The 22753-nt window shown below is 43.3% G+C and overlaps 1 protein-coding gene across 2 annotated transcripts in view; it reads left to right on the top strand.

Moving 5' to 3' along the window:
* The window catches only part of erc1b (ELKS/RAB6-interacting/CAST family member 1b), a 307858-nt gene that overhangs the window by 71381 nt on the left and 213724 nt on the right, over nt 1-22753 (top strand). For both annotated transcript variants that reach the window (XM_066667109.1, XM_066667110.1), the window contains 2 exons: nt 13310-13447; nt 22579-22719. In XM_066667109.1, coding sequence (XP_066523206.1) covers nt 13310-13447; nt 22579-22719 — 279 coding nt within the window. The remainder of the gene's footprint in view (nt 1-13309; nt 13448-22578; nt 22720-22753) is intronic.

Raw genomic sequence — 22753 nt, 5'->3', positions numbered from 1 at the left:
CACCTAGCAACGTGTGTTTTTGAAACGTGGGAGGAAACCGGAGCACCTGGAGGAAACCCACGAAGACACAGGGAGAACACCACACTCCTCACAGACAGTCACCCGGAGGAAACCCACGCAGACACAGAGAGAACACACCACACTCCTCACAGACAGTCACCCGGAGGAAACCCACGCAGACACAGGGAGAACACACCACACTCCTCACAGATAGTCACCCAGGGGAAACCCACGCAGACACAGAGAGAACACACCACACTCCTCACAGACCGGAGGAAACCCACGCAGACACAGAGAGAACACACCACACTCCTCACAGACCGGAGGAAACCCACGCAGACACAGGGAGAACACACCACACTCCTCACAGACAGTCACCCGGAGGAAACCCACGCAGACACAGGGAGAACACACCACACTCCTCACAGATAGTCACCCGGGGGAAACCCATGCAGACACAGAGAGAACACACCACACTCCTCACAGACCGGAGGAAACCCATGCAGACACAGAGAGAACACACCACACTCCTCACAGACAGTCACCAGGAGGAAACCCACGCAGACACAGAGAGAACACATCACACTCCTCACAGACAGTCACCCGGAGGAAACCCACGCAGACACAGGGAGAACACACCACACTCCTCACAGACAGTCACCCGGAGCAGGACTCGAACCCACAACCTCCAGGACCCTGGAGCAGTGACAGAGACACTACCTGCTGCACCACCGTGCCGCCCCTAACCCTATCCATAATCTCAGTAGCCAAAAGTAAGCCATTTTACTCTTTTGATTATTCATATTAAAGCAGCAGTTTTTGTGGAAAAAAAACTGTAAAAACAACCTAAATGTTCTCACAAAATCACAAAAGGTGAGACACTCCTGTCCTTGTGAGGGAACACACACTAACACTCAGAGTGATACCCTGTTTCCACCTCTAGATGGCAATGTTAAATCACAGTTTCCATGATTTAGTGTCAGCACACTCTCCCTATGAATTTTATTTCTGAAAGTGGGGGGAAAAGTTTATTTATTTATTTATTTATTTATTCTGTGGAGGGCACTGTTTCTGAGACATGGCCGTCTGCCTCGGTGCAGCTCTGCCTTTATGACTGGAGTGAGTTAATGCTTTTCTGTTTTACCAGAGTCGTGTGTATATAACGCTCTGCATTCTGCACTGCATTGGATTGGTTTTTAAGCTTTTTTTTAAAGCTGTTTTTAAATTGACTGGTAAAACAGTCGGGGAAAGTGTGCACACACCTCATATGCTCAGTTCGGAGGTGTCTCAGTACACACGCCGACGCTCAGGGGATGCTACTGTGATTGACAGGCAGCCAGGTGTTCAGGGACAGGAGGCTGAGAGTGATGGACAGTGTCTTCGTGGTGCATGAGCAGTATCGGTCTCCTCTCGTCCTTCCTGCCAAAAGAAGACAGCGGAGGAGCTCGGGTCACATCTGACCAGCTGCAGTGCTCCTCTGCTACCTCTCAAACACAGCCTGATAGGCCTCATCAGTTACAGCTCCAGCAGGGACTGATCTGATCAGACAAATCCCACCATGAGATCACCTTCATGGGGGAGCAGAAACCGTTCCACTGCTGCAGTCTAATGGACATTCCAGCAGCTCTCAGACTCTCCACAGTCACTGTAAATCTCTCTCTCTCTCTCTCTCTCTCTCTCTCTCTCTCTCTCTCTCTCTCTCTCTCGTCTTTCTCTCTCTCAATCTCTCCCTCCTCTTTCTCTCTCCCTCTCTCTCTTCTTGTTGTCTTTCTCTCTCTGTTTTGCCTTTCTCTCTCTCTCTCTCTCTCTCTCTCTCTCTCTGTCTTTCTCTCTCTGTTTTTCCCTCCCCCTCTCTCTCTCTCTCTCTCTCTCTCTCTCTCTCTCTCTCTTCTTGTTGTCTTTCTCTCTCACCAACAGTGGACTACCCAAAACAGCCTACAGTGTCCTGTGTCCAATGATCTCTCTCGCTCTCTCTCTCACTCTCTCTCTATCTCTCTCTCTCTCTCTCTCTCTCTCTTGCTGTCTTTCTCTCTCTTGCTCTCTCTGTTTTTCTCTCTCTCTCCTTGTTGTTTCTCTCTCTCTCTCTCTCAATCTCTCCCTCTTCTTGTTGTCTTTCTCTCTGTTTTTCCCTCTCTCTCTCTCCTTGTTGTCTTTCTCTTATTTTCTCTCTCTCTCTGTCTCTCTCTCTCTCTGTCTCTCTCTGAAAGCATCATTAGCATGACTGTGTAAGTTAAACATTATAACAGTGAAGATGATCAAAGTATTTAAACAGGAATTACAACTAAAACAGAACTATTGATAATGACCACGTTTACAATAACATTCTTATTATCACTGATGCTATTGTTTACAACGTATCAAAAAAAATACTGTACTTTACATAATTAATTTATAATTTATAATTAATTTTTTTTTTGATATGTTTTAGTTGTAATTCCTGTACTGAGGATCATTTGGGTGGGGGCGGGGTTCAGTAGTGTAGGGGTTTTGGGGGGCGGGGTTCTCTTCCTCTGTCTCTCTCTCTCTCTCTCTGTATCTGTCTTTCTCTCTTTCTCTCTCTCTCTCTCTCTCTCTCTCTCTCTCTCTCACACACACACACAGTTTACCAATTCTTCCCTTTGTTTTACTCTCACTTTCTTTGTGTCTCTCTCACAAAGGTTCTCTGCCTTTCTGTTCTCTTTGCCATTCTCTCTCTCTTTCTGCCTCTTTCATTCTCTCTCTCTCTTCCACACTCTCTCTTTCATTCTCTCACTCTCCTCCCTTCCCTGCCTCGTCTTTCCCTTTTCACAGTCAGAACCTAAAAGCATCTCGGAGTCATTGGGGGCGCAGTGAATGCAGCTTCTTTTGAAACACAGCCCCGGCTCCCCAGCCGCAGAAAGAGAAACATTTTGTTTCCATTATAGTTCCATAGCTGCAGCACATCGCCCCGGAGCCACTCCTAATGGCCATAACACATTGAGACAGTGCTACGGAGGTATGCACGGACTCCTACGGCGAGGCTTTCTGCTGAATACATGGCATTGCGCAGGTCAGATGGAGCATGAGGGAACCACGGAGAGACAGAATTACACAGAGGGAGGGTCAGTCATGTTCTCGTACAAAACCCCTCTGTCTGTACCAACAAACTCTGAGTACGTGTGGGAAAATATTCAGCGGTACGTAGAGCAGTGTAGGTACGGCATGACATTGCATTTCTTATGAGCAGTATCCATGTGTATGCCCATACACACACACACACACACACACACACACACACACACACACACACAAATATCTTTCTGTGAATTGTGGGGACATTACATATACCACCATTCATTTGTGGAGGCTAACCCTGCACTTAACCCTTACCCTGACACAAACCCAGCCTTACTTTATCCGTTAAACATGTTTTCTCTTTAAAACGTACTGATTTACATTGTAGGAACCCGCTGGTGGTCCCCACAAGGAAGACAAGTCCCCACATTGTGATATATTCATGTAGCGCACACACACTGACACACACACATCGACACACACACACACACACACACACACCGACACACACACACACACACACTGACACTGAGACACACACACACCGACACACACACACACACACCGACACACACACACTGACACTGAGACACACACACACACACCGACACACACACACTGACACTGAGACACACACACACACACCGACACACACACACTGACACTGAGACACACACTGACACTGAGACACACACACACACACCGACACACACACACTGACACTGAGACACACACACACACACTGACACCGAGACACACACACACACACACACTGACACACACATTTCTCTGTAGGCTGTGGAATGCGAGTCCTTTTTTGAATTCACTTTTGCATCTGGCCATTGTTTATCTCTGGTATTTCTTTCTGGTTTTGATTCAAGCTCCTTTTGTGCAGCTGAATGTTTCCTCACTCTTTCAGTATGTGCCACTACGTTTATGAAACACGTTCATTATGCACCGCTCTCCACTGTTCCAGCTTTGCTTAAGAGACGTAAACCGAACGCACTCAGTGTTTATTGTTTTAAAGGAAGAACTCACCTCAGCCGTGATCTGAGGAGTCGTTTTAATTTGATTTTCGTCAAAAGGAACACATGCTGTGTCTGGTCCAGGCTCAGCGTTAAGAACGGTGGTTTGGACGGTGTCCTTTAAGTTCAGAGGAGGACACAGAGAGGGGAGTATGATTTGTTAGTGAAGGAAGAAGGAAAAATTACAGGATGCATTTTAGCAGGCTTCAGTCATGTAAATAGACACGGGCCATCTGACCCTGAGCAGGCGCTCCATGGTATTTAGGCTGGAGAGGAGTATTCTCAGGAGCCACAGTTAACTGCATAAAGATATTTGGAGAGATGCATTTAAGACGAACTTCTATTTCTGTGTTTGTTGTCCATTTTATCAACTGCACGCCCCACACCACTGCACGGAGAACTGTGTCACTGCTCGACTGGAAATAGTCCACCAACAGTGGAGTAACCAAAACAGCCAACAGTGTCCTGTGTCCACTGATCTCTCTCTGTCTTTCTCTTTCTTTCTTTGTCTCTCTCTCCCTCTCTCTCTGTGTCTTTATCTCTCTCTGTCTTTCTCTCTCTCTCTCTCTCTCTCTCTGTGTCTTTGTCTCTCTCTCTCTCTCTCTCTCTCTCTCTCTCTCTCTTTCTCTCTCTCTGTCTTTGTCTCTCTCTCTCTCTTTCTCTCTCTCTCTCTCTGTCTTTGTCTCTCTCTATCTCTCTCTGTGTCTTTGTCTCTCTCTTTCTCTCTGTCTTTGTCTCTCTCTCTCTCTCTGTCTTTTTCTCTCTCTCTCTCTCTCTCACCCAAAGTTTACCCTTTTTCCCCTTTGTTTTACTCTCACTTTCTATATCTCTCTCTTACAAGTGTTCTCTGTCTCTTTCTGTTCTCTTTGCCATTCTCTCTCTCTAGACGAAGACCAACACACACCGTGCAGCGACCATAGCATGATGCTAGTCAGGGCAGGCCTCTGTTTACTCTCAGTGTTCTCCTCCAAGCGTGTTGATCTGTCCAGTGAGGTTCCGTCAGCTGTAGTTTGAAATGGTGTGGTTTCACATTTTGGAGGAAGTACATAACACTTCCATAGTCTTCACCCTCCCAGTCAAGTGCAGAGACTTTAAAGTGGCCCCGGAAGGAGACTCAAAAGTGTCCGTAGGTGTGTGAGTGAATGTGTGAGTGTGTGTCGCCCTGTGCAGGACTGGCTCCCCCTCCAGGATGCATTCCTGCTTTGCGCCCAGTGATTCTGGGTAGACTCCGGACCCACTGCGACCCTGAACTGGATAAGGGTTATTTATAAGGGTTATAAATAAATAAATAATTAATTAAGTTTTTATATATATATATATTAGTTTTATTTGATTTGTTTGTGTTGTTTATATTATTACCCCATTATTATTTGAACATTTGCAGCTATGTTTACGATGTCCTCCCCTTAAGTAGACTGCAACATATATGACCACAAATAAAGTATAATTCGTCCTCTGAAGGGGGGGTAATAAAAAAAAAATAAATAAATAAAAATAGTGCCCCACCCCCTCGTCTGAATCTGTCCAATCACAGCGCTGTCCAAGGAACAGGCGCTGAAAATGGGCGCTCTGCCCAGGGCTGTTTAGACAGGGGGTGAACGCTGTATGATTTGATCTTTGTGGTGTTTTGACTTGACTGGTGTTTTGAAAATGGAAAAGAGGGAGTAGAGGGCGCCTTAAACATTTGAAAAATTTATAAGAAATGAATTAATTCTAATTAATGTGGTTAATTTTATAAAATGATCATGTGGCGTTATAGCACTACTTTCCATGGGAAGATGAAAAATGTGTCTTGGGTTTGTTTTTTTCTTAGAAGGAGAGTGAGAGTGCAGACGAGTGGAGGATGAATACTAATAAGACAGTGTGTTAAATTAATGATAACCCCAACATCAAATAGGGAGGCTCTTAAATCTTCACTGTCTGGAAGGGAGGGGACATGTGCTTTTATTTTAGTCAGTGGAATACACAAGTTTATAATTAGTCTGTGTGTGTGTGTGTGTGTGTGTGTGTGTGTGTGTTGGGGGGTTTGCAGTGAAGACAGAAAGGCTTGCAGTGTGTCACTTACCTGTCAGGTCTCACCCACTCAAATGTCAGCCTCCTCGCGCTCATTTGCATTTCTGAGTCAAGGCTGTGTGCTCCTTCTTTCTTTCCCCTTAAGATGCACTGAAAAAACCCACTCATGCTGTGGATAAATATGTATACTAACACTAACCCTATCTCTGCTGCCATTTCTGCCCTTTATCTTCTCTGTTTTTGTGGAAAACAAATAAAAAACACCTTCCTTTCCTCCCTGTCCTCCCTCTCCGCCGCTCGGAGGGTTTGAGGTGTTGTTTGCTTCTGTTTGCACACTGCATACAGTTCTGATGCAACTCACTGTAAATGCACAATTTCTATTCTCCGCGGACTGACTAGCCGGGTGTGTGTGTGTGTGTGTCTTGTTGTCTGTAGCCAGAGCACACGCCATGCTGACAAGCTGCAGATCACTAAGTGAAACAAAACACACTTTAATAATTCACACTCTCTTCTCTCTCTCACTCTCTCTCTCTCTCTCTCTCTCTCTCTCTCACTCTCTCTCTCTCTCTCTCTCTCTCACTCTCACTCTCTCTCTCTCTCTCTCTCTCTCTCTGCCTGTTTTGCTCTTGCCACCCCCCCCTCTCTCTCGCTCTCACTCTATCCTTTCTTTATCTGTCTTTTATTTCACTTACTTTTTTTCAGTCTCCTTCTCTCAGCCCTTCTCCATGTTCCATCTACTTGGCCATCTGTTTCTCTCCCTCTCTCCATCTCATCAACCCCTTCTCCCTTTCTGTCTCTCTTTCTTTCCCTCTCTCTCCCTCTCCCTCTCCCCATGTACTCATTTACACATTTGTCTAGATCTCCTTGTGTTTGAATCTCTGCAAAGAGGAAGTGGTTCTTTTTATCCACTCACACACACAGAGAGAGGCCAGTGGATGAACTCAGAAACTGAAAATTAATTAATAACTGAAATATGTTCATGTGTAAACTACATAAAGTTTCACGTTTTTCGTAAATAAGGTTTAATCAAATCTGTTTTTGTAGAAAAACAAAACAAAACAAAAATCCCCAGCATGGTTTAGGAATAAACGCTAGTTCCGTCTGTAAGACAAGGGCCCCCGATTCTTTTTTCCAGAGAGGGAACATGATCTCCCAGTATTTTGCAAAACCCATGTAAAGAAAGCCCCGTTTCAGCTTCTTACTGAACGTAAGCAAAGGCTGGAGACGGACGTGAGTAATTTGGACTTTACTGCAAAAAACAGCAAAGTGGAAACGAGAAAAACAAACCGAGACCAACCCAGCGACGTCCTCCTGAGCCCAGAAGATCATACATAGAGAGAGAACACTCAACTAAAGGAAAATGACGGGGCTGATCTTCACATCGTTAGAGTCCTAAAACACTGTTTAACAGCGCCGACTGATACAAGCGCTGAGAGCGGTCGTGACCTGCCCCCGGCGCCACGCTGTTTTCACCTGTAGTCTATTAAAGTGCATGTTAAATTAACCTCTCTTCAAGTTTTTATTTTCAAAATGCTTATTTCCACCAAATTGTACAAGTTCTCATAAATGTATAATTGTGTTTTTCCTTTTTATTCAAGCAAGACATTCATAGGATTCATAGGTGGTACTTGGGGGCTTTGATTTGATAACAGGTGGTGCTTGGTCTAAACAGTTTGAGAACCACTGATGTAGGCGGTTATATATTAAGTGAATTTTACTGCATGTTTGTTTATTTCCGTCGTACTCTGGCCACTGAAGAGCAAAGCAGATACAAGAGGGAAAAATTCAGATTGGGGCACACACCTTTCCAAATGAGAGGATGTAAACTCTGCTGTAGAAACAGTACAACTTCAAATATGATGTTGGTTCACCACTTCAAATATTGTATGTTTGGCCCTGCCATGCTGAATAGTTTTGAATTTCCATTGTGGATAAAACTCAAGAGTCTCTGTACTTATGTTTCATTCCACTCACACTGCGTCCCTAAGTCTTTATAGCCACTAGGCTTCCATTCAGAATGGTTTACAAACACCTACAAGTGGGTTAGTGTCAGGGCCTGCAGTGGCATGCAGGATTTTTATTTATGTGTTTTTTAAACATGCTCTATAAATTCAGAATTTGTTGTGAAACGGTGGCACAGTGGAACAACTCCAGGCTCCCGGAGCTGTGGGTTTGATCCTCCCCTCGAGTCCCTGTCTGTGAGCATTATGATGTGTTCTCCCCGTGTTTGCATGGGTGTCCTCCGGGTGCTCGTTTTTAATCCCACTGGTGGTTGTGTGTCAGTCAGCTGATGTGACAGATCTGAACAGTTTGCCTTCTCCTCTGACATGCTAAACTGTTCAGTGGTGTGTGGTGGCAGGAGCGGTGCCTTATGTCTTGTATGTTTTGGGGAGAGGGGAGTAGCTGACGACAAAATAAAAATGGGGAGAGTATTAAAAAAAACGTGGAAAACGTAAGTAAATAAAGAACAAAAACGAGGCAACAACAAAAGGAAGATTACACAGCTACTTTTCAACTTATGAATAAACAGAGTACAGACTGAAGGTTTAGACTCCACCCTTTTTACATGTTCATGAGCTACACGTGAAAAATAATAATGAACAGTGTAACTTCAGAGAGTTAATAAAGAGACAAGGACTCTGCCTTAATCTGACTGTGTTGCCAAGCCCTCAGAAGAACTACTGATGCCATCAAAGGCAAACACTTTTCTTGAATGTCAAGTGTGTGAATAGATTTAGACATGAATGTATAAGAGTGTGTGTGTGTGTGTGTGTGTGTGTGTGTGTGTGTGTGTGTGTGTGTGTGTGTTAGGGAGGCACTCGGTTGAGTGCTGTGTGCTGTGACAGACAGGTGGAGCTGTCAGTTCAGCTGTCAGGTGCAGGGTTGATTAATGAGCGTCTGGAAATGTTTTCTGCATGCTTATCTTTCTGTATCTCTCTCTCTCTCTCTCCCTCTCTCGTACAAACACACACACTTTTTTTTCTTCCACATAATGCACGCTGCATTGAAATGAGTGTAGTCTTAGCTGAATGTCTGTCCTGCGTGTCCTTGAAGCGCTGTGGTGACTCCGGAGGAGAAAACAGCTCTGCGTCGGGAGGACACTCGGTGTCCTGTCACAAAATAAACAACCAGCAAATGCACTAAGATTTAATACAGGACACAGCAGTGCAGGTATAAAGTGATTCTTAAAGCCTCACTTTTTTTTAGAATTTCTGTGACGTACATTATTTGTGTAGATGACGTTTACCAATTTAGTCATTGCACTTCCATTCAGGAACAACTTCTCTTTTACTCTCAGTATCAATGACATCGGAGGGTATCTGAAACCAACTAATACAGGGGGTCCTCGACTTACGACGTTGGTCCGTTCCTACGTTGCATCGTAAACTGATTTTCGGTGTACATGTCGGAACATACTGCACGTAAATAACATACTGTAAGCACTTATCCTCCTCCTAACACCTATCCTCCTCGGTCCCGAGCCGCGTAACCGTGTATTCTTCCGCCGTGCACACCAAACACGAAGTTCACGTTACGAGGTTTACGGCGCAAAACCACTTTATACAAGCTTTATACAGTAAATGGGAGATGTGTCGTAACCACGAAACATCGTAACTCGGGACCGACGTAACCCGAGGACCTCCTGTACTTGTTTTGAGCAGCTGCTAATGTTAACGTAGCAGAACTGCTCAACATGCTTGGAGGAGGACATTAATGCTTCGTCTCCACAGCTAGGGTCCGGCTCTACTCGACTCGGCTCAGCTCGCTTAAAGCTTGTCGCTTCTCCACTGGCAGGGCTCCCCCGCGAAATGGAGCCGTTTGATCCAGTCTCTAACAAGAATCGCTGGCTTTGAAAACCACAGCAACGGTGGCGATTAGACGCAGTTCACACACCTTCTGTTCGTGTGTTGGTTTTGTTTTTGGACTGAACACGGGTCCAAGCCCCAGTTCTCACAGGTCAGTTTTACTTGTCGTACATTCGGCTTTCACTGGAAATTTTCATCTGCCGTCGGCCCGAGGTGCATTTAAACCTCTTCAAAACACCTCGAGGTAAAGTTACGAGCTGCCGCTGTAACTGAAATGAGCTCTGCATTTTGTGGTGATTGACAGGTCTCTGCAGGGTTCACACGTCACCAATTAGTACCTATTCAGCTCGGTTGGTACCAGGTGTGAGCTGGGACTGAAAAAGCACCAAGTTCCAGGGACCAGGACCAGCTTTGGCCAGTGGAAATGCAAAAGAGCCGAGTCGTGTAGGTTCCATGCAGTGGAAAAGGGCCATAAACGTACTGACACACACCACACACTCCAACACACGCTAACAAAACTAAAAACCACTACACACACTAAGCAGACTAAACACTATCAGACACACACTAGCTAGACTAAATCAAGTGGCTTAATGCCACCCCACACACACACACACACACACACACATACGCTAACAAGACTAAACACCTCTGATACATCTAAGAGCTACTGTTACACCCAAGATCTCGTTAACGCTCCCTGTTCCAGCCTTTAGCTTAAACAACTCCTAAAATACTTCCAGGAAAGCGACTCAGCCCCAGACATCTGTCCAAACATGTCCCAAATTATTTAAAACAACAAACTCTGCCATGCTTTTATTACTTGGGAAACAACTGTAGTTGTTTGAACCAGGGCAAATTCATTATCGAGTTTCTCCTCACGTTTCCCACTGCCATCATTTGTTTTCATTCGAAACCCTTTTGCCAAAACATCCATCCTTTTAATTAAATTCATCAGCTGACATGCCTTTATCTCTCCTCCAGATCGGGTTAAGGAAACCCGATTACAGCAGGCGTCGAGGTAGGGGAGACATTACCGCTCGCCCCTTTGAGTCGCTGTCTCATGTGAAAGGCCATGGTTGAGTGAGGGATGAAGAGAAGAAGAAAGATCATTCACACTTTGCTCATTCCTAGCTCTCACACTTTTTCTTCATTACCCTCTTGATTTAGTCACGTTCCGTGCCTTAACCCCCGCCGTTCCTGCCCTGCTTTCTGCAGCGCCTTAACCATGGCAACCCAGCCTCCGTCAGAGTCTCGTTCTCGGAAAGAGTCCTCCCTTCGCAGCTCCTCCTCCTGCGCTCTGGGTCTTGATCACTTCTTCCCTCTAGCCTCGAGTCCGATAGAGCAGAAACGTGCTCCATTTCCCAAAGCGTCGGGGGCGGGGGGGAGTTATCGACAGTGCTTTATTTTCCAAAGTGATTGGGGGGAGAAAAAAATGAATTGCGACTATTTATCAAATCCGTCAGTGTTTAATTGAATGTGAAATGGGGGGACAGGAACAGTCAGTCTTTTCATTGAGCTGTCGCCGTGTGATGAATGGATTGAGTTTGAGAAATGCCCATCTCCCCTGTCGTTTATCAGCTCCTGCCTCATGCCGGCTTCTCTCCAGGCGCAGACGCAGATAAGGAAAGTTTTATGAAGACAATTAGCCAGGAATATGACTCTAATGAGCTTCTTATTTATTTTTACGTCAAAACGGAAAATTGATTGTTTTCTTTTTTCTTTTTCTTCATTTTTGACCTATATTTCACTTTTTATTGAAATGCAGTGTAACTGAAGTAAAGCCTAAAATAATTGTATTGTATTATATTGTAAATTAATTATATATAGTTTTATTTTAACCACATGTTCCCTGAATTCAAGTTGCTCTTTAACTGCATTGATGTTGGCATTATATCGTTATGAAGCTTTGTGCAAGCAAAAAATATTATTTTACAGAGCTCATCATTCTTGGCTGTTGATGGGAAATGTGTATCTTAGTTTCTTCATAAAGCTCACTTTGTATATTAATATTAATAAGCACAATGTATAGTTGTGATACGCATCGCACTGACGCAGACCGCATCGACTGTGATTGGCCGATAGTCGGACGGACATTGTTTATGTTGAACCGAAGAAGTACAGAAACATGAACTCCTCTCCTCCACACACAGAAACAGCAGCAAATTCATAACGAGAGATTCAGTGATGAATAAAAATGTTGAACAAAGGAGAAATACAGAGGTCTCCGGGGAAAAAAAAAAGAACTCAACGAGAAGCGACACCACGCGGGAAAAACGTGCTTTGTATTTGTTACTTTCCTGGCACCTCATGTAAACTCTGCTCAGTCCCAAACAACAACCTACTCCCTAAAAAGTGCACTTTAAAGATTTATAAAATATGAATAATTAATGTCACAATTAATAAATAATGACAGAATCAACGACAAAAATTATCTTATGTTTTTATAAAATGCAGTTATGAATTATATACCCGTTAGGGCTGAGCAATTAATTGAAATCTACATTCAGAACGTCTAATCGACATAACCTTGTCTGTATCGATTAAATCTGTTATGTCCCCACTGTGTGTTCATGTACTGTCCCTTTAAAACCACGCTACCAAGCTGTAGTCACATGATTCTGCCACACGGAGGAGAACCTAAACACAGAGGCCGACCGAGCGACTCGAGCTCGTACCAAAGAGAAACCCAGCGTCTGTGGTTTGGACGTGTTTTGCTTTGACTTTAATTAAGACCACGCTGAACAAAAAGAAGTCAAATGTAAACGTTGAGAAAAAACAGTTTCAGCCAAAGTTCAATCACACACCAAATATAAACAGTGCTCAGAAAACAAGAGAGGAACCAGCTCCCAGTGACATTAGAGAAAGATATCCCAGCTTTACCACTGGAGCATATTTACAGCACAAGCCTCGTCACTGAACTGTGAGGGTCATAAATACAACAACAACATAATCGTTCATTAATAGTAAAATATACAATTAATCGTGATATTGATTTGCGCTCATAACGCCCAGCAGTGTTACCAAAATCTACACGTCTCGGCTGATATCTGACACTTTAAAACTTATATAAGAACTCTTGTTACAGCAGTGGGATACCCTTTTAAAAGCAAAACACAACCTGATGTGATCTGCTGAAACAGTTAAAGCTGGCTCTGATAGAATGGGGTCAGTACGGGTACCATTTCTCCTGCTTCCAACATGAACTTCAAGAACTGACTGTTTACACGTTGCCTGATATACCCAACCCCTCCACAGGGGGCACTAAGCAGATCACGTCTTCTGTCAGTGGTTTGAATCTTTTGGCTGATCAGTGTATGTAGTCTTATGCTTTACATTATCCAGTCATTTTACATTTTCTGTCAGTAGTTCATTCTTTCTCTCTCTCTCTCTCTCTCTCTCTCTCTCTCTCTCTCACACCTCCTCCTCCAGATTGAGAACCTACAGGAGCAGTTGAAAGATAAGGAGAAGCAGATGAGTAGTCTGAAGGAACGAGTCAAATCCCTTCAGGCTGACACCTCCAACACTGACACTGCTCTCACTACCCTGGAGGAGGCCCTTGCCGAGAAGGTGTGTAGGACACACACACACACACACACACACACACACACACACACACACACATATATCTATGAATTGCTTTCCCCTCTAGGACAGCAGGGACTGAGTCTGTAGGAGCACTATCAAAATCCAAATAAGGGATGGACCTATGGTCTTCTGATTTATACAGCGGTGGACTAAGGGCTATTATTCATGCTGTCCACTGTATTTCTATGTGTCTTGGGCCTTTAGCTTTATTCAGCGAGATAGTGGTCACTGTATATAAATTGTAAGTAAATGCTAAACACCACTGTTCAAATGACGTAATGTTTATGTTGTTAACACCTTCACTACTGGCAACAAATCTCATCTCGGACACCTGCTGTTCAATATTCATTAAGGATATCAAAGGGTAGCCCATCACTTTCCATTGAAATAACAGCTTCTAATCGTCTGGAAAGGCTTTACAATAGATGTTGAAACATCACTGTGGAGATTTGATGGCATTCAGTCATATCATGCAGCATCAGACCTCAGTGTTGATGTTGTTTAGTTCTGCAGCACATAGACACAACTACACTGGCTCATCTCAAAGGTACTGAATGCTCTCTCATCGCTCCAAAGAACACTTCTACTGCTCCACAAGGCAACGGTGAGGGGCTTCTTCACCTCTGGCCTACGCTTGGCATGGCAGGTCCCTGCTCAAATCAAGGGTTTACGTACACTTATAGTATATTTAAAATATACTGCACTGTATAAAGTAGGGATGCACCGATATGGGAATTCAGGGCCGATGAAAATATCCGATATTATATATATATCTTTGCAGTCAGAGTAAAAACATGTTTAAAAACGTATTTTCTTCACAATTTTAATCGTGGGCATTCATCTCTGGCTGCATCCAAAATCACGTACTTGAATAGTACGTACTGAATCGGATCCAGTGCCCACTGCCCAACCGTTAAAGCAGTACGCTCTATCGTTGTGTGAGTACACGCTCTACATCCGCCATCTTACCAACGTCCTTTGACCTATGATGTCACGCCATCAACGACAAAACTCCCACTAGTTGCTAAAAGTCCTGTTCGCCTGGGGCTCTTTCCCCCATGGCTTCTAACTCCACACAGCAGCTTGGAGAAGACACACTACGAGGAATTTATTAATTCTTTACCTCAGGAGAAACGTAAGTATCGCTAGCCTTCACTTATAACAGCTTTAGGAATTTGCTTAGTTTAAAACCCCTTTAAAAAACAAGCAAAATGTGTTTGTTGTTTTCCGCAGAGTTACTCATAACGTTACTTAATGATACTTAAATATATATATTTTTTTATTCTTCTATCATACACTTGAAATAAAGCCAGCTCCCCACTTTCTGCCATTTTTCTTTCTAAACGCTGCAGCTCCAGTGGAATAATGGGATACATCATCCGGCGGCTTGCATACTGCTCGACAAATACTAACTATCCAGAAACCCTAGTCATTCTCACGTACTGCTTTTGCGTACTATTCAGTGTGGAAGTACGCAAAGTCGGACCCAGCCTATGTCTGTTCTTAGCAGCTAATATCAAAATGAACAGCGAAGAGCTGATAAAATCAGTTTCTTTACATTTTATCTCCATTGGCTGCTAGAGCTGTCCATCAAAACCACGTATCTCCCACCTCTGCACTGTCTGAGTGTCCGTGCTAAAATTAACGACTGATCTCACGTTTACTCGCGTGAAATATTAGAGCAGCGGCCATAATTAATCAAACTAAGGATTAAATAAGTTGATTTTGTTTATTGATGATACACTCTGTAACATGGATTCACAGCGGCAGTGTTGTAGTAGAGTACACTGCAGGGCTGTGATCACGCGGAGGTGGACGTGGCTCGTTGGAATCCACTAATAGAGATCTGTGTTTGTCAGTGTTTGCTGTCTACAACACGCACAACTCCATTTTACAAATGAAACTTTGAGACATGCTCCCAATAAAGATATATTCACATTTCTGAGCTGTACTGGGTATAAATCAGATTATCTGTGGGTTTTGTTTACTGTTAACCTCAGAGAAATAGTCTTTTCCTGTTTCCTGAAAATCGGTATGTACCGATGGTGATATACACATTTATAAAATACAGACAGAAAAGGCTGGATTAACATTCTAGAAAAATGTAACATTTATTTGGATAATGTTTTAACTTTTAACTTTTATGCACACAATAGAAAGAAAGGAGTCTCCTTAGGACATTTTTAGGCACGTTTAGTTAACTCTCTGGTCCTGAATATATAGAAATAAGGGCCTCAGCTGTGCCTTTGTGCTTTTCCACACTGTCAGAGGGGAGGGGGGGGGGGTCTGAGCCAAACTACTTTTTTCTGCACATTTTTCAGTCTATTTTGTTTAGAATGAGAATGTCCCCCTGTCTTCAGTTATAAGTTTTGGCAAAATCAATAGCATCACCCCGACGCTGATAATCCTTAAAAACCTCTTTGTAATCTGCCGTTACGACGTGATTCCAATATCATTGTGCATCATTTTCCAAATCTATGTTTGAATCTCAGCTGTTCCTTCTCAGTAAAATTTCTGATCTTATAGTTTTCTTTTCACAAACACATAAAGATGTTCTATTTTTCTTTCCTATTTTAATTTTCTGTTTAAAATCATAAATCAGTTTTAATCCACAGCCGATACTGACAAGCCATGGAGCAGAGGTCGTGTTTGAGTCCTCTATAATTTTGCTTCGTTCATGCCTTAATCTCAGTGGTCTCCTCACAGAGAAACGCCTGCTTGTTTTCTTCCTCTTTGGAAAAGCATTTAAAAGCCCTGTTTTCATTGTAATTTTAATTTCCTGCGTCAGTTCATAAATCAGGGTTTAAAATCATAGCCTGTCAGAACAGTTCATACATCAGAGGAGCTGTGTTTTTGTTTGTGTTAGGGTAGGATCATTGTGTGTGTGTGTGTGTGTGTGTGTGTATCAGGAATATATCACGTTGTGGGGACTTCTTGATATTGTGGGGTAGGCTTTGACATTGTGGGGACTTCCACAAGCTGGTCCCCACAATGTCATTATTACGTTTTAAGGTGAAGAGAGTCTTAAGGTTCAAATAATGGTAGGAGTTAGGTTAAGGTCTCCCCACAAAATAAATGGTGAGTCAATGTAACGTCCCCCTGATTCTCAGAATCAAAATCATGTGTGTGTTTGAGTCTGTGACAACAACAGAAATGACTCTGTCACACGTGCCTCTGTAAGGACTCCGTCTGCTTCACGCCTTGAACTCACAGCACAGTGGCAAAGGCGAGGGGCAATCCCCTTGTCACTTCCCATCAGCTCCGTCTCTCTGCGTCCTCGCCCCCCGTCCATGTGTTTGTTTGAGGCTGCTCCTGTGCAGGGATATTCCCAGCCCCACACTTTGTATGTGCGCTTGTTTTTTTTTTTGTTTTTTTTATTATTATTTTTTTTTTTTTATTTTGTGTTCTCCAAAACCTCAGAGTGTTTTGAGCTTTTGTTACTTAAACTTGACCCTCTTCCACCTTTACGCTGGCCTCTCTCTGGCTGCTCCATTTAATCCCCCTGCTCCACAGCGCCGCGTAGTTCAGCCAGGCCTTCCACAGTCACAGCACCAGCGCCGAAGGTAGTGGATTCTGGTTTGTCCTGTTGGCTTCCATTGCTTTTCTTTCAGCAGGAATTTCCACGACTTTCACGACCACCCAAACAGCTGTGGTTCCACAAAAATTAAAATTATGATAAATGTCTGAGGCATATCATTTAAAAGCAATCCAAGTTTTTTTGGACATTAACCCCTTGAAGTAAAGACAAATTTGTGTTGGGAGGTCCTTAAATATTAGTCTTGTATACTTATAATTTAATGGTGGGCAGAAGTTTCGTCCCGTTTACACTTTGTAGTTTCACAAGATTGGTGTGTGGATTACATTCTGTTAAAACTTTTTTTTTATTTTTCTTGTGATCAACCTTTTATTTTTTTCCACACAATAAACAACTGGGGGGTGGGGGCGGGGGAAGGGAAAGCAAGACAGACACACATTGAAAAGACACGCACTAAAAGAGATACAACCAATACAATCCATTTAACTGAAAACATTTAAATAGAATCATATAAATTCTCCCAATTACCAGTTGTCGATGTTTGTTCATTTTCGCTGTTAGGTTTCCATTCTGACTATATTTTGAAAACTAGAGATCCAAATATTTGTAACTGAGAACTGAGGGGCAATCCAGAGTCGTATAATGGTTTTCTTGATTAAAAAACCTGCCAATAACCTCCTTCGCTTAATCAAAGTAAATTGAAACTCATCCTGATGAAACTGGAACCTCATGCTTTGATACTTGTTGCTCAAAAGGGTCTCTGTTTTGGTGTCGGATATGACTTCGGCCGTGGAGAGATGGTCACATTTACACTTACAACAGGATAACAACAGGTGCTCCCCGCCTTAGATGTAGTGCTGATATGAACACAAGCAGGTATTATCACGGTCTATATACATTGTTGTCACTAAAGGTACAAACAATGTAAATGTACCTTTAAATGTACAGCATCACCTCAGAGTTTACTCTCCTCAGCTCTCAAACATTTACGCACCTTTAAAGATACAGCAGTGGTGTTAAAGTCCAGTTGTGTTCACTAAATGTTCATTACATTCTCATCTCCAGAAGGAGAGGGTAATATTTGCAGTCTTTCTGTGTAAAGTAAAAGAATGTAAGTCCTGGAGATTAACTGGGGTGTATGGAATCTACAATTAGAATATGAAACAATTATGTTCCCTGACAAAAGATACTGACTATGTCCCCTTGAGTGTACCACCACAGAGACAGTTTTCCTGACAGTGTATGGACTTGACAGTTTGCCAGTGTCTTAGACTTGTCCTTGAGCTGTCAGTAAATGTGAGTGACATAATTCTGTAAAAGTATCATACACAAGACACTTTCAATAAAATCCAAAACACATACAAAAACATTAATTTGGAAGTGGGAATGGGCACAATGCAACAACAACAGGACCGCCCCCTCTAACAATAGACTGAACACATCATTGCGATGATTATTTTCCACATTACAAATAATAATGTCAACTTGTTGATGATGATGTCTTCTTATTCACCACTTGTTGTTTGTAAACTGTTCTAATAAGTACAGTGGAACCTCTACCTACGAACTTGATCCATTCCGTGACCTGGTTCGTAAGTAGAAAAGTTCGTTTCTCGAGTTAGTTTTCCCCATTTAAAATAATGGAAAAGCAATTAATGTGTTCCAGCCCCCACCCTCCGAAAGTCACTTTCTTTTTGCACTGATATGTGTTTACAACACTCTCAAATTAGTTTTAAGTGGTTACACATTGAAGACGTGACGACTGGCTGGAGGAGTAACACAGGCACTGGCTGTATGACGGGAGGTGGGGGGTGGGTGGAATAACGGAGAGTAGGTGGTGAATGTGGGGAGACGAAGCGTAGATACGGCGTAACTTAGCACGAATTTCCATGTCTGCTATTTACGCTAATGCTAAATTGCTAAAGCTACAATGTGCTAATCGTAAAAGCTCACTCAAGTCTGGGGGCGCTGGGAGACTCGCCTATTGGGGTCAGTGGCCATTTCCAGCCGCCGGCTCGGAGGAGGCTCGGGTTCGTTTCTAGAGTCGTGGTTCGTTGGTGGAGGCAAAAAAATATTCAAATGCCCGGTTCGTATCTTGGAAAGTTCGTTAGTAGAGGTTCCACTTTACTTAATCAGTTGCTTCCAAAAATGTGCTCAGAACAACAATAATAAAAGTTGACAGAGAAGATACTTTATGATTAGAGCACTTTTGTGTACCTCTAGCAGCTTGGAGTTGATTACATTCATGAAATAAATGTTGACATTACTTTATTAGGACAGTCATATACTGTGCCATGTGCTGTAGTTTGTTTGTGATGCTGTAGCTATGAGGAATGACCCGTGATTGGGCCAGCTAATTCTCATACACAAACATACATCAGTCTCCCTCTGAATCCCTATCTTTTTATTTATTTCTCACTCTGCTTTGGCTGTGATTTAATTCAAATGTTCTCATATGGGCTGATTCCGCATCAGTGCCTCTATGAATCCATGCTGTATTATATGACCGTTCTCATCAGGCCTGCTCCAGAGGGGATGGGCAGCCTGTGGGTCACTCAAGGAGCTCTCGCGCCTGCCAGGTCCGCCTGATGAATATGAATGATTTCTACCCCTGGAGGTTATTAGCATTGTCTTAGGTATCCGTGGTCTGGCCGGAGTCGGGCGCTCCGCCCTGCCTCTCTCGCATACCCTCACGATTCGAGGCAAGGGCCTCCTTTTTCTCTCGTCTCTGAACAGCACCGCTGCAGCTTGAGCCCGGAAATTGAGTTTGTCAGGCGTCTATTAGAGAGAGAGAGAGAGAGAGCAGGAGAGAGCGAGCCAGGTCTCAGACCAGCTCTAATACCGTAACACCACTCACAAGCCAGTCTCAGTTTGACTCAATTCCTAGTGAGCTACATTACTGCCCACTGTCTACATTCAGCCTCAAAATAAATATAATTTAGGCACTCCATTTAAACTGCAATTATGTCACTGCACCTTCCTCTACTGCATTTACTCCCCTCAGCTCTCGATCACCCCAGAGTTTACTCCCCTCAGCTCTGTCACCTCTCTCTCTTTCTCTTTCTTTCTCTCTCTCTCTCTCTCTCTCTCTTTCTCTCTCTCAGACACTTGGATTCACTCTCTCCCATTGTGCACTCTCACTTATACATTCAACCATTTACGCACAGACTCGACACCTTGCTCACACACACACACACACACACACATTAACCCTTTGTCCTTCTCCCACTCTGCCTCCCTTTCCCTGTTTCTCTCTCTCTCTCTCTCTCACTCACTCTCTCTCTCTTTCACCCCTTCTTTCCCCCCCTGAAAAAGCAATGTGTTATTATTGTCCAGTTCAGCCACTCTCTGTGTGAGCTTTGGCTGGCAAGGGTGTGAAAGTGCTAGAGGCCAGAGTGTGTGTGTGTGTCTCTCTCTCTCTCTCTTTTCCTACAATCCAATTCAATAAGCTTTATTGACATGACCATATACTGATACAGCATTGCCAAAGCATTAATACACCAACATTGATTTGCTCTCGCTCTTTCTCATTCTCTCCTCTGTGCTTTTCTCTCTCTCTCTCTCTCTCTGTCTCTCAGTCTCTTTCACTCAATTCAAACACTCACTGCTGCTGTTGCAAAAGAAAAAAACAGTCTGTATCAAACCTCTTACTGTTTCAGCATGATTTCATTTGTTCTTATTTCTCTCTTTCCTCTTTTTTCATTTTCACACACACACACACACACACACACACGCACACGCACGCACACCCACCCACACCTCTGATAATAGAGGGGCTTTTTTGCGGCATGTTATTAGTGTTCGTATGGCGTGGTGGTCTTTCACCCCTGAGTGCCTCTGCTGTGGTGGAATGGACAGATTCTCTTCTGACTCATTTAGGCTCCTTTCTGCTGCTCTCAGTTCGTTCTAGTTTCCGAAAACACTGTGTTGTGGCTTCGCCTGCAGAGCCTGGCCAAAGTTGACACACGTGTGCGATTAATGAATCATGGCCATTCACTCTTTTTTTTTTTCCCCTCTTTTTTTTAAACTCTCACTTTCTCTGTCTCACACTAAGGGAATCCTGTGAGCTCGGCCAAATGTGGTCAGTTCCCCATGGTCGGAGCACACTGTTATAGTTGTAGCGTTCTTATTCTTTGCGTTTTACTGGTGTGTGGACGTTTGTTTGGTTGAAATCAGTCTTCGCTGCTTTTCAGAATGCTGTATTTGCAGTTTTCACTTCCATAAAACACATTTTGTCCCAGATACATGACTCTGCTCTGCTGCTAATATACTGTTTACTTTTGTAGAAACTAAGAAGATTTGTTGTCAGTGGTGAACAGAGGTGTAGATGGTTTTTGTGGTGTAGTGTGAAACAAAACAAGAGCAGTCCTGCACCAATTCTGCATCATTTCTGTCCCTTTTCAAACGTTTTCAACACTTTTTTTTTTTTATAAAATTCTTAGGATTTTTCCTAAATATTGACTGCTCTCCAATCTGTTTTCACTGGAAAACAATGTGTGTTTGTGAAGCCCCAGTGTTTGTAAATGGATACAAAAAAATACATATATATAAAATAAATTGGTCCGGCATGCTAGGCTTCGTCTCTCTCTGCTCACGGCAGAGAAACTGCATCTTTAGGTTTTTAGACAATGGAGAGGCTCCAAACGTTGAAAAGCGTGAACTGAGATGAGGATATTGCTCTATTCCTGCTCCATAGGGGTGTAATATTGGCGCTTTTTGGCTGTTTAAGATTATTAAACAGAGATTGAAAATGCTAAAATGCTAAAACTAAACATTGTAGAGTTACGAATGAATTTCTGTGCTAATTCAAACAGTGAACTTCAGCCACTTACAAACAGTTGTTTTTCTTTTGTCCCTTAAACATACATTTTTACATTAAAAGTTGCAGCATTCTGAAGGTAAAAATAAAAAATACAAGAACAGTGTTTCCCCACAATTGTAGAAATTGTCTATAAAGCATTAACTAAATCTCACTGATCAATCAGCTGTTCATCAGGGCTCCTGAGTGTCCGGGTGGTCACGTGTTGACCCTGTACCCTGTGGGTCACCGGATCAAATCCAGGGGATGCTTCAGCCATCCAACGCCGGGAGTCCTAAAGAACACAAATGGCCTTGCTCTTTTTTTGCAAGGAGGATGATCCTCTTTTCCCATTGCTGCTCAGTGCTAGGTAGCACAGGCATCTATCAGCCGATGTGACAGATCTGGGCAGTTTGCATTCTCTTCTGACATGCTGAGCTGTTTAATGACTATAGATGGGAACAGATCTTATATAATGCATTCATAATTTCAAATAAAAGCTCGGTCGGATGTCGACATTTGTGTTAGCATAATGCTAACAAGAGCACAGTCAAGCATTTCAAACTGGAAGCAAATCTGAAACTTGTAACTGAAACGTAAACTTTCCCCTTGATTCATCATGGCACGGCCCATCGACAGTCTCTGAGACACAGTGTCTTTGCTGGTGGAGCATAGAGAGATCAGCTACAAGTCATACTGTCCATCTCCAGATGTAAAACACTTTGCTGGCTTTCCTGCTGGCTGTGTGAGTTACTGTATGTGTGTTTGTTGTGTGTACAGGAGCGCATCATCGATCGTCTGAAGGAGCAGAGAGACCGCGATGAACGGGAGAAGAGCGAGGAGCTGGAAAACAACAAGAAGGAGCTGAAGGACCTGAAAGAGAAAGTCAGCGTGCTGCAGGGAGACCTGTCGGACCGGGAGGTGAGGCTCTACCACACACACACACACACACAGC

This window comes from Hoplias malabaricus, chromosome 4 (assembly GCF_029633855.1).
Source record: "Hoplias malabaricus isolate fHopMal1 chromosome 4, fHopMal1.hap1, whole genome shotgun sequence".
In the NCBI taxonomy this organism is placed as follows: domain Eukaryota; kingdom Metazoa; phylum Chordata; class Actinopteri; order Characiformes; family Erythrinidae; genus Hoplias; species Hoplias malabaricus.
This window is presented reverse-complemented; position numbering and strand designations above follow the sequence as displayed.